Source organism: Amblyomma maculatum, chromosome 1, assembly GCF_055883805.1.
Source record: "Amblyomma maculatum isolate TAMU_Amacu chromosome 1, ASM5588380v1, whole genome shotgun sequence".
Classification (NCBI taxonomy): Eukaryota; Metazoa; Arthropoda; class Arachnida; order Ixodida; family Ixodidae; genus Amblyomma; species Amblyomma maculatum.
The window spans coordinates 409,919,302-409,932,106 of NC_139344.1; the positions used below are offsets into that span (position 1 = coordinate 409,919,302).

The window sequence follows — 12,805 nt, forward strand, 5'->3', positions numbered from 1 at the left end:
AGTGTCTACAGTGGAACCGGTTATTTGGTCCTCTAAACCGTCACAACTATAGTTGCTAGAGGCGGCGAACAAGTCAGAAGAGATAGAGGGAATTTATTGTCTTCCACACACATAGGTACTTGTATATACACACACACGCACTGTAGTATATAGGTATATGGGAGGACAACGAAAGGTGGGATCATCTCCCTAACTAGCAACAATCACATATTATTAGTGATCCCGTGCTCATCGATACCCACAGAACAGAAGCTCAAAAGGAGTTACAATGAGAAACGTAATGACAAATGAGTAAATATTATATGGCAATACACTCCATAATTCGAAGTACAAAACAAAGGAGTAGTTAGTATAATTGACGAACCGCCGCAACTTACTACATAAGAAAGCGCGGTGTTAACGTTAAAGTGCCTGCACATTATGCCACCAAACACGCTGACTTTTATCCGGTATTCACTATTTGCCATGTGCTGCGAAATATTATTTCTTCCTAGCGGAACCAGAATATGAAGTTCCCAAGTTCGTTCTATCATTGCACATAGCTGTTATCACAACAAGCAGAACAAGGCAGATCCTTATGTAGAAATCGCAATACTCTGGAGAATTGAATGTGGATAAGTGAACAGGGTACGCAGAGGCGTATATTTTAATAAAAGTAATAATTGGTTCACAGGAAAGGAAAAGCGCAAAATCTGTCGCACGTGTTCTGTGGATGCCTGACCTGAGTCATAAGGAAACGGAAGAACGTGGGAGTGAAAATGGAAAGAGACAGAAAAGCCGTAACGGAGGGCTACGGATTAATTTCGAGGGCATTCAGGGATGTAAACTGTTGTTGCTGTTGTTGTGGGTATAAGAAGGAAAATAACATGCACGGGCCTGTACAGGTTCTGCAGATGAACCACCTCCACTGCCTCGTACGGACATAATAGAAAATAAAGAAAGAAAAAAAGAGGGAGAGAAAGACGCGCGACCCAACAGCCTAATATTCTATAGCCCTATAGCCATCGCCCACCGCAGAAGCGCCCCGCCGGGGTGGTGCAGTGGTAAGACGCCCAACTACTGTGCCGGAGTACCCGGGTTCGAACCCGACCTCGGCGGCTGCGTTTCGATGGAGGCGGGACGAAGAGGTGTCCGTGTACTGTGCGATGTCAGCGCACGTTAAGGATTCCCAGGTGGTCGAAATTACTCCGTAGCCCTTTACTACGGCTCCTCTTCCTCTAAACTTTTACTTCCACCTTCATCCCTTCCCATACGGCGCTGTTGAGGTGTCCACAGAAAACAAGTGAGACAGTTACCGCGCCTTTCCTTTCCTATATCAATCAATCAATCAATCAATCCACCACCGAAGCGGTGGCGGGTGCAATGACGGCCTACAATAGATAGACATAGGTGGCAGGATAGCCCCCGCAGCAAGCGGTGGTGACCTACTTGTCCCAGCCCCATCAGGGCCAGGATCAGCCCCCCTCTCCCCCTCAGCCGAGATATAAAGTGCACTGACATCGCCATGGCTTCCGAGATCACCTCCGCGCGCATGTTTCTCTCGTGGAACCTCCTACCCCATTGCTAACCTACACTGAAATACTTCAGCACTTATCTCGCCGGGTCAACCCTTCACCGGCAAAGACACTAGACAAAGTGGAGGAGGTACACCTCCGCAAGCTTCAGACCAACACTTTTAACTGCCCACAATAGACTACTCGCAATAGATGCAAAGTCATTTGACTCACAATACAAATTCTGCGGGGAGAAGGCGGACCTGTAGCATATGGTGTGGGCATGCCAGCGAAATCAGACTATCGCTATTAATGACCAGCCAACGCAGGAGGGATGGGAGACAGCTCTGACCAGCTCGGACGCAAGGGGTCAAAACGAACTCGCCGAAAGAGCGCGGACAGCATCCTACGCCAATGGGGTTCCGGACTGAGGACTCCAACCGCCGCTACAACCTCTTAAACATTTTCATTAAAGTAGTTTTACCACCACCACTGGCACAGTAGTCGGGTATTTTTACGGACTCGAAAGCAGCGCTTCAAGGCGTTCAAGCTGCACTACGTCATGGATCACATGAACAACTAACTGCAGAGATCCGCTTGCTATACCACGACGCTACATCAAAAGGTCATGATATAATTTTCCAGTGGCTACCTGGACATTGCGGTATTGAGGGAAACCACCAGGCAGACCAAGTTGCCCGTTCTGCACACAACGACGGAACTACAGTGAGCATTCCTATATCTAGAGTTGACGCAGCTTGTCGACTTCGTCCCTTAGCGGCGGAGCTAACGCTTTCAGCCTGGAACAAAGGAGAATTTTTCAATCGACGCCTCAGGGAACTAGACCCTGGGCTGCGCCTTCGTGTTCCCCCTAACAAAGGGCGGCGCGAAACAACACTGATGTGCCGTATGTGGCTCGGTGTTGCATTCACCAAAAATACGCTAATGTGATGAGAATGGCGGATAGCCCTAACTGCGAAAGATGCGGCTGCGAAGAGACCACACAGCATCTCCTTTGCAAGTGCCCTGCTTTTTCAAGCGAAAGATATGCGCTGCGTTCGGCTCTGGGCCACCTTGACAGCCGTCCTTTCACAGAGGAGAAAATCCTCGGCCCATGGCCACAGAAGGCATCTAACGGCAAAGCCTTCAAAGCAGTTATGTGTTTTATGAGAGACACAAACTTGATTGAGAAACTGTGACTGTGCTCCTCGCCGCCTTACCTTTCCTATCATTCTCTTCCATCTTTCTCCTTTAAACTACTCATTCCCCTTCCCCAGTGCAGGGTAGCAAACCGGAAGCTTTCCTGGTTAACCTCTCTGCCTTCTCTCTCTTTCTCTCTATCTTAACCACTGCGCCACCATGGTGGGACGTTGATCGAGTTCGAACTCAAGAAAGTATTTGTGCAGTAAAATACCTAGGTTCAATCCCGATATCCGGCGGCTGCGTTAACACGGGCGCGGGACGCACACGGATGCTCGGGATGAGGCATGTGCGCTCTCGTTCCCTGGGATGCCCTTGTGACTTGATACTCATACTAATTGTTTATGCGTGGGTTGGTAGCCACGGGTGTAACTATCTTGCAGGATTTTAGCTGCTAGCGGTGCAATCCTGCCCCTGAGGTAATTGCGATATGCTGTCTGTGAATCTGTAAGAATGTATTCTGAGGTAGTGTGTGTTGCAGCTAGGGCAATCGCCACATCTTCCGCAGCCAGTGTGTCTTGACTGGACATTATTAGTCCATCCACTGTTTGATTTTAGGGCACTACCGCAACGGCCGCTATTCCCCGTTCAGGACCCGCAGCATCAAAATAGAACACGCCCTCGCGCCCGCCGTAGGGCGCTTTTTTAGGTTCCGCTTGGGTTTGTCGTCTTGGCTGGTGAAAATCGGGGTTAATATTCCTCAACACTGGAGTTCCCTTGCACTGGCCTCTCCATGAGGCTAGAATGTCGCTTTTAGGGTCTAGCTGTCGGAGGCAATTGATGTTCAAGTCGTTCAAGACTTGTCCTCCAGTCCGTGGAGAGTCGTACTACCTGAGCCGTGAGGTGTGCCTCTATCAGCTCGTCTGCCGTGTTGTGGACGCCCAGTCGTAAAAGCCGGTCCGTCGATGTAGTAAGAGGGAGGCCCGGTGCCTTCTTGTAGGCTGTTCTGATTATGACGTCGAGGTTCTTGATGTCAAACGTTTTGAGACGGAGGTAGGGTGCTGCATAGTCGATGCGGCTCACGACGAAAGCCTGCACCAGTCGTAGATATCTTCTTCGCGCATCCCTGATTTCCGCGTCGTTATTCTGGCGATCATCCTGGCGACTTGCTCGCACATGAGGCGGAGTTTCTGGATGGCGAGGTGGCTGTCGCCCTTGTTATTGATGTACACACCCAGTATCTTGACGGTCTGAACTTCCTTAATGGGTGATGTCAACTTGGTGTCGATCGCGGCCTGATGTTTGTGCTGGCGGAAGACTAGGAGTTAACATGTTTCGGGAAAGCAGGTTAGTCCACACGCTCGTGCATAATTCTGAGCTGTTGTTGCTACTGTTTGTAGTTTTTCTTCAATCATTCTCATACTACCCGGGGTTGTCCAGATGGTTATATCGTCAGCGTACAGGGCGTGTCGTATGTCCTGTGTCTAATTTAGAAGGAGTGGAAGATTTCGGAGTGCAATGTTGAACAGAAGTGGGGATAATACTGCCCCTTGAGGAGTGCCTCTCGTGCTCGGAGTGCCTCTCTTCACTTGCGTTGTTGGTTTTGCGCCGATGCGGATGTTGACCGTTCTGTCGTTAAGGAAATCATAGATGTATGAGTAGACTCGCTGGCCACAGTTCGTGGTCTGGAGGCTCTGGAGGATTGTGGAGTGTTTGACGTTGTCAAATGCTCCTTTGAGGTCGAGGGATAGAAGTGCTCGATTACTGTTTCTGCGTGCTGGATCAATGACTTCGCGTTTGAGTTGCAGAAGTATATCATGGGTGGACATATGGGCTCTGAATACAAACTCTAGATAGTTGGAGCACGGCCGCTCAATGGAGGCGCACTTGGTGCAAGTGCGCCTTCACTGAGCGGCCGTGGTTGGAGAGACGCGCGTGGACTGCCTTTTCTATGACTTTGCCTGCGCACGACGTGAGGGATATGGGGCGTAGTTTTTCAAAGTTCCATCTCGACTTCATTTCCGCGCCCTGCAGATGAGACTTCACCGACGACCTTTGGCGGTCGCGGCTGTGAACCCGCACGGCGATAAAGCACAGGCAGTGGGTACCTTCAGTTATCAGTCCCGGACTTTCCGGGGCTACTTGCTGACAGATGTCCGGCATTAGATTTTCCTCGGGCAGCTCTTCCCCATAAAACTCCTGGGCCGGCAGCCGTTTTGAGGTAAACCCAGAGCGCATTCTGGGTACTTTTCGTGTTCCTGCATACGATATCGTGCGTTAAAGAATGACAAAATCTCTCTAAATAGCTGTAAGACGTGTGAATATTGTGTCTCCGCTTTTAGTCTTGCATTTCGTTGCACATATGGAAGCGTCTAGAGCCCCGAGCATGGATTGCTTTTTCGTACTACACTGAAGTTCTCCAGTTTCACGATCTTTTCAGCTTGCAGTTTTTGTAAGCGTCGCAAGCGAACCGCTTTGTGCTTGAGCAGCTAACGCTTGTTGCAAATGCTTGTGCGAACGATCTCTTCTGCTTTCGAGCGCAGTGAGCTACGCCTTTCGAAAACCTTTGTGAGCAGCGACGGTAAAAAAAAAAAAAAAAAAAAAAAACCTTCCAAACTGAGGTCTGCAAAACGCTTCCTTTCAGGCATGGCACACTACGTTCGCGAAGAGCACCGACTGATTCGCTCCTCTGTTATCTATCTTTAGTATTACACGTACGCCAAAAGATGAACATCACATCACTGTGCGCCGACAAGCGCTGCCCAATCTCCGAATCGCGCGAAAGACGGCTAATATTCGCAAGCACGGAGCCAAGAGTTGTGGTTTCGTAACTCTAATAGATATAGATATTGCAAATCGTCAGCGACACCTGTGATTTGAGCGAAGTGCTCGTCCTTATTGAGCAAAAAGTTATATATTCTAATTTAAAACACTAACTGATAAAACGTAACGCGAGTTTCGGTTTATTATGTAATGTAACGCTCGTATCAATTTGATGAAAGCGCCACGTTTTCAATTTAAAAAACACATTCTAGGGGCGCTGGTGGGCTTCCATGGAAGATCCAGTGAAGAGAACCCGTTCTAATAATCAATTCTTGTATAACCACCGAAGGTATGCAAATGGTTTTGCCTGGTTGGGCGGGGGCGGGGCTTGTAAAAAAATAAGAACGGAAAGCAAAGTGTAGTACATGTTGCAAGCCCTGTAAAATGCCATTGAATGTTTTAGGTTTCAGAGATTTAACCTTGAGAAGGGAAATGAATAGGGAGAGGATAGCGAGGTGAAATACAGGATTGATATAAAGCAGGAATGTTAAGGGAGCACTGTGTGCACTACCTGCGAAGTAAACATATTCGCGCCTATCGAAGGTGAACTGCTGAAGCACTGTCTGTCATGCTAGAGAACGCTGCAGATTGTGCACAAAGTAAAAATACGCTGCAAATAGAAAAGCCGCGCACGGGGATAGTGTCCTATCGATAAATAATCCTACGAGCATGGCATGCTGCGCTGTAAGCTAATTAAACGATATTCCCATGTTTTCGCAAACACAAAGAAAAAAGTCTGCGCACGAGAGTATTTTCAGCGCCCCCCCCCCCCCCCCATAAAAAAACAACGCAAAATCCCCAAAAAAGTGCCGATGGTTGTCTTCCCTTAAAGTCACACAGTGAGGCAAAGCAAATCTCAGAAGGGCACGATGTGTCTGTGCTGCATCTGTGGTGCGTGGCTGCCGCATCGGCGACCGCGGATTATTATTAATTATGATCACATCAGGCAAGCGCACATTATTCAAAGTGGAATTGAGATATGGATATATGGTATCCGCGGGCACAGGTTTAGCGCGAATAAGCGAGCGCTTTAACAGGCAAGAAGCATTTTAGTGCGTGCGCTTTGCGTTGTATAACTGTTTGTATATATAGGTCTTAATTCGAAAGTACCTCCCCCATTATAGTCCGTGCGAAAAAGGAAATAGTAAATGCATCATCGAAGCCTTGACACAGATCTGTTGGAGCCGAGAGGTGTGTAAACAATGTTTGATTGTTACTGACAGCTAGCGAACATCTGAATCTGTCGCTCCAAACTTCAGAAGTGTCTTCTGTATTTTCTGTTGAATGCATTTTCTACGTTAGAATTTTAGTTTCTTTGGCTTAGGTGTACTTTATGTTACTTGGCACAGTTTGATATACTTGAATTTTATAATTTTATTTTATGTTGGTGCCTCGTGGTAAATTTCGTGTATAACCATGTCGCACTTATTTTTCGACTTGGAAAAAAATTTCGAGAGCACTTAAGAACCTGAAGCGGAGAAAATCGACTGATTGACTGAAAGACTTTATTGTAGGGAGGAAGCTTGAGGTAGCCGGGACCACCTCTCGCAATCACTAGGTGGGCTCCTCATTACAAGAGCACATTGGCGACCGCCGCGGCTCGGGCTCGGTGGACCTGGGCTTTCTGGATCGCCAGGCCGGAGCAGCTTCCCAGTCCTCCCGAGTGGGGTTGGGTTTGGGAGAGGTTCGGGATTGAGTGACATGCCCACACCATGTGGAAGATGTCCGAAGACTTCTCCGCACAGTGCGGGCATTTTCCTGTACAGGTAAGATCAAAGTGTTTTAAAACTGCCGGGCACAGCAGCGTTTTGGTGTAAAGACGGAGGAGTGTGCGTTCCTCCCCCTTTGTAAGACCTTTACAAGGCTTGGAATAAATTGCATCGCCGAATTGAAATAATTATGTAATTTCTCGGAAAGTGAGAGCCGGATTGGGTTCGGGATCTGTATCGAAATGGTCTGAAGGCGTTGCCCGAAGAGTGAGCGCGCGGGCGGCGGCGTCTGCCGTTTCGTTGCCTTCGGGGCCCATGTGAGCGAGGCCCATGTGAGAGAAAGACGGCGCGCGTCTTTCTCTCCCTCTTGTTCTTTCTTCTCTATTTTCTCTTCTGTCTGCACGAGGCAGCGGAGGTGGCTCAGCTGAAGAGCCAGTAGCAGGCCCATGCATTTTCTTTTCCTTCTTCCTACAGCCACGACAACAAGCCGGTTTGTGCTTGTAGAAATGTTTAGGTAATAAAGAAAGAAAAGTTCTGTGGTGCGGAAAAACCGAATGATGAACTGTCATGCTAAATTACTGTCCCGAGAGCAGTGCGCCTTGGTGTGGGAAGTGCACGTTGCCAAAGAAAGCTGCCTAGTTGGCTACCGCATCTCGATGCTTGTGTGTGCCTTCCTGAATTTCGATAGCTTTAATGGTGGGGAATTACTGGGTTATAGCGGGCATACATTACGATGCCCGGTAAGTTGAGGGGCATGAGCTGTTTTAGATTTTATTCCTCGGTAGTTTTAGTTTGATTCCTCGGTACGCGACAGCGGCGCCACTTTCGATGAAAGATGAGACTACGGACCTCCTTATGGAAGCAGCCGAAGCAGAAGTGGTGAAAGCGACTGACGATGCTGGAACGCTGGCAGTGACCGCGGACACCCCCGGGCCCACGACCGGTGATGCAATTACCCTGATAAATCTCGATCGCCAGCCTGAGCCTGAAGGCTTGTCTGCTGCCAGACAGTGTACGTGAAGCAATGGAGTACGTCTCCGAGCAACTAAAGCTGAGGTAGACGAGCCTACCAGCAGTGAGCACCATTAGTAGGAGACTGACGTCCGCATAGGCGGCGTTCCCACTCCAGCCATGCGCCCTCACGCCGAGACAAGTGCCGAAGGAGACAAAGAGGCTACAGGCAGCATCATTGAGCCGCCAGCCAAAACGGTCCAGACTGGAGGAAGAGTCGCTGCAAATAGCGGTGCGGATACTAAGCATGACCAAAAGAGGGCGCTCAATCCATGTCGAAGGAAAAGTCAAAGCGATGAGTGAAACCTTTTGTAGCCGGTGAAAACTTTCGATCACATCATTTGGTGCTGGGTGTGCGGTTTTAGGAACCTGTGAGGGCTGCAAAGCTTCATCCGCCAACCTTATTTTCAGACGCCCCTTACTAAGCTTATCTTCCCTCGGAATCCAATTATGTTAACCATATTGGCCATCGTTTATGTTCTCTTTGCAATACATAACCTGCCCATGACCGTTTATTCTTGATTTTGAATAGAATGCCACTGAGCCAAGTTATTTCTTGAACCCACTCTGTACCCTTCAAATTTACTAACGTTATGTCCGCCATTTTCCTTTCTACAGCTGTCTGCATCGTCCTCAGCTTAAGTAGAACCCTTTTCTTTAGCCTCCCCGTTTTAGCGCCGTAGGTGAGTAGCTGTGAGATGTAACTGTTATGTACTTTCTTCTTGAGCGATAACGGTAAGCGGTTTGCTATGATCTTTGAGTACGTGCCAAATCAGCTCCATCCCGATCTTATTATCCTAGTTATTTCCCTTTCATGGTGTGGATCTGCGTTTATTATATGTCTTAAGTAGGTATATTCGCTTACCACTTCCAGTGCTTCGCCAGCTGCTGTTCCTTCCTAAAGCTATCCCGCATTCCCTTAGCCATCTGCATATTAATTTTAGACACATCGTCTTGCTTTTCCTGTCCTTGCCATTCATGTTTTTGTAATTCGTCCTCTGCTTACTTAGCAAGGCAATGTCATCAGCTAATCGCAGGTTGCTGAGGTATTCTCCATCAACCTTTGACCCTACCTGCGCCCATTTCATGTCACTGAAAGGCTTTCTCGCAATCAATGAATGCTGCTTTAGGGGCTGGTTATACTCGCTGAAGTTTTGTCTCACTACCAATACGTTGATAGTATATGGGTATGGTCAATGGAAGAATACCCTTTCCGAAATCGTGCTTGATACTTTGGATGACTGAAGTCAAAGGTTTCTCTGAATTTACTGACGATTACCTAAGTAAATACCTCTCACGTAACACAGAGTAAGCTTATTGGTTGGCAAATTATAGAGTGTTGAGAGTCCTCTTTTTATCAGTTAAGATTATGTTGAAGAAAAACCTGGCTGTATTGAGCAATAAAGTTTAATTGCCAAACCAAACCTTGTTTAGCCGTGCCAACCGAGCTATGAATCGACAGAATAGGTCCAGTCGGGTTGAACCGCAACAAAGTTTTGCACTGTGACGTCTACTTCAACTAAGAGTTTTGTTACAATAGGACACTTAAGAATTTCGCCTTAATGCTTACACTTTGGCATAAAATTAATATTTTGCGTGGCATAGACTGGATTGCCGTTAGTCGGCCGTGGGAGCTTTCTTTCCGTCATATATGAACGCTGGAAGTGAAATTTAAATAATTTTTTTAACATGACATGGCCATAAAAGCTAGGTATTTCAATGCTGATGCTACGAGGTGTTTTCGTACTGCGGAGCTCAACACGATTTTATTGCTCTCTGTAAAACACGTAACCATCTGGGCAGTGATCTTGTACCCTCTCTTCAGGCGGTACTGCTGCAATCTTCCTCGCTGTAGAAGTTTACTCCTTTGCCACAGTATTGCTGATATTTCCTCGTGCATTCTTTGGGAAAATCGTTCCTGTATTCATCGTTGACCCACAGCAGACACTCTGGAAAGAGAAAGCATCCCTGGGGTGAACGAAAGCAAGTTGATGAAGCCTTTTACCCAGAATGGAATCAATTTATTTTCGCTTTTTGCAACAAGCACCTGCAGGCGCACCAGGACAGCCAAAATGTTAACAATTGATAGCGTAGATTATGTAGTATGTTAGAGTTGCTTTATATATGGTCAGTGCTTTTGAGAAACACTTTGTTCGTCAGTAGTAATTTTGGCCCGAATGATAATTTGCTTGTTCATAGCATGTGCACTGTGCGTGCCGCGTACCGTGCTATCCGCTATCCGTGCTATCCGTGCTATCAACCGTCCGGTGCATTACACTGCATGGTTTTACAATTTTACATTGCGTTTTTGAGTATCGACATTCTCCAAGCCTTAATTAGACGCAGCAACTACGAGAGAGAGTGCGAAGGTGACAGACACAGGCGCCTTGGTCTATCTTGCTCTGGCGGAAGTCACCATTAAAAGTATTAGGTAAACCTCACTGACAGCTAGATAGCACAGAGGACTTCGTACAAGGAACTCTGCATTGTAGCTCTTGAAATATCATAAACGGCAACACGCCTAGCGCATAAGTAAACAGCGTGACCAGGTTCTAGTTATTCTGAAATTAAAAGCGTTGCAGCTATAGTTCCTTTTTTTTTTTTTTTTTTGTATAGAAGGGTGCACCTGATGGAAGTGCTGAGGCTAGAGCAGGTGAGCTTAGAACTAGGGAAACCTTGTGCATATCTCAAAACAGCCGCTACTTCATGAAAAACGCATACACTGGTATGCAGTTCTACTTATTCTCATGGTCTCCGCACTTTTGAACATGACTGTGCATAGGAGGCATGTTAAACCGGCACTAAGGCGAAATAAAAGCAGGCCTGTAGTAATAGACTGTTTGTTGTGCCGTGAAAATACATAAACGACTCTAGCTGAAAAAGGATTTTATAATTTAGGGAAGGCCACAACATATTCAAAAAATATCTGGGGATTCTTTAACCCAGCTTTTAATGGTATGACGCAACCACGTCAATGACGTCTGTTTGTGGCTTGCCTTACAAAATAATTTTTTTCTTCAGGGTTGCTCTCCCTACTAGCTTAACTCTTTAAACATTGGTCTGCGCTTCTATTATCTCATAGATTCTAACTAGTACGTTATGAAATAGTTTATGCGTTTTATGACCACGTCCTCATTTTCCCTACATTTGTTTCATACCGTACTTATTAACCTACAGTTCTTTTTCTGGGCTATGATACTTCGGCGCTTGCCGGCCATGCATCAGCTAGCAGGCACAGGAAAAAGACGACTGTGAATGTTTGCCGAAAAGAAAAGAAAAAAAAATATATATATATGTGTGTGTGTGTGTGTGTGTGTGTGTGTGTGTGTGTGTGTGTGTGTGTGTGTGTGTGTGTGTGTGTGTGTGTGTGTGTGTGTGTGTGTGTGTGTGTGTGTGTGTGTGTGTGTGTGTGTGTGTGTGTGTGTGCTCGATGCCCCTAAATAACCAACTCTGGATTTTTTCTTTTTGCCTTGTCAGACGTTGCAGAATTTTTACCGTACGTTCTCTGCTGTCTTCCGACCATTTACGCCAAATTTAAAATGTGGACTGGTGTTTTTGTTTAGCGGACATAAATCCTTAGTCGTTCCTTTTTGTGGGCTCATATTCTGGCAAATGTACACGGGCACAGCTGTCGATATTCGCGTCGCTTTGACCGAAGGACCACATTTCGAGGAGGCTTTTGATATTACATGATATATGACTGAAGGTCTTCTAACAGCTGTCAGTTTGGTAAAACAGCATGGACAAATACGCTTTGTGGCAGTACCTAATTCACATTACAACATGTGTCTCGTTAACCCTTAATATGTACCCAGTTTCTGTATCCGTATTATTGCTAGTTCGTAATAATTCTACTGCGTATATTGAAATTTTGTTTGTATTGAGCAGAGGCAACTGTGAGGGTAGCCGTATGGCTCGCTTGGATGGATGTCAATGTGTAATTATTGCCTTAGTACAAATCAACTCCATCTCGAGGGGATTCGCCTAAATACATATCCGACCAATACCTCTCCTATATCGAGTTATTAATCAATTCGCTCTCGCCCTACTATCTCATCTACCTACCGTCTTGGTTAGATCAGTTGCTAGAGCCACTGCCCCGGTAAGCCGGTGGTCCCGGGTTCGATCCCCAGAATAGGACGAATTTTAAGGCGAAACCTTATAATGGTTCGTACTCGCGGCAATGACCTTGTCCCTCTGGCCACTAGAAGTGTCACACTCCTTCGCGGGATTACGCGGGATACCGCGAGATTGTGCCTTTAATGGCTCATACTCGTCTGGGCCACGACCCTGTCACACTTTAACCAGTACTATGGCTATGGCTTAACTAGCACTGTGGCTAACTAGTCATTAACGCGTAATAACTATTGACTAAATAGTCGCTAACTAGTACTAACTAATGACTAAGTAGTCAATAACTAGTACTAATTTGTCATGAGAAACTAGTCATGGGTAATAACAGATGACTATGACGTCATCGCGTGGTGACGTCATCGGGCGTGGCGCTGTACCGGATGTGACGTCACATCTGGCACGGTCTCCTCACGACGCCACGACTGGTTGTGACACCACCAGACAATTCACGCATATGCAAAGCTGATCCCGCCGGGCGTCTGATCCAGGCGTCTG

At 46.9% G+C, this 12,805-nt stretch overlaps 1 protein-coding gene across 1 annotated transcript in view; it reads right to left on the reverse strand.

The window, feature by feature from the left end:
• Positions 1 to 9,758: 9,758 nt before the first annotated feature.
• Positions 9,759 to 12,805, reverse strand: part of LOC146208917 (uncharacterized) — an 18,409-nt gene continuing 15,362 nt past the window's right edge. Inside the window, exon 4 of the mRNA XM_084587336.1 lies at positions 9,759 to 10,125. Coding sequence (XP_084443462.1) covers positions 9,998 to 10,125 — 128 coding nt within the window. The 3' untranslated portion in view covers positions 9,759 to 9,997. The remainder of the gene's footprint in view (positions 10,126 to 12,805) is intronic.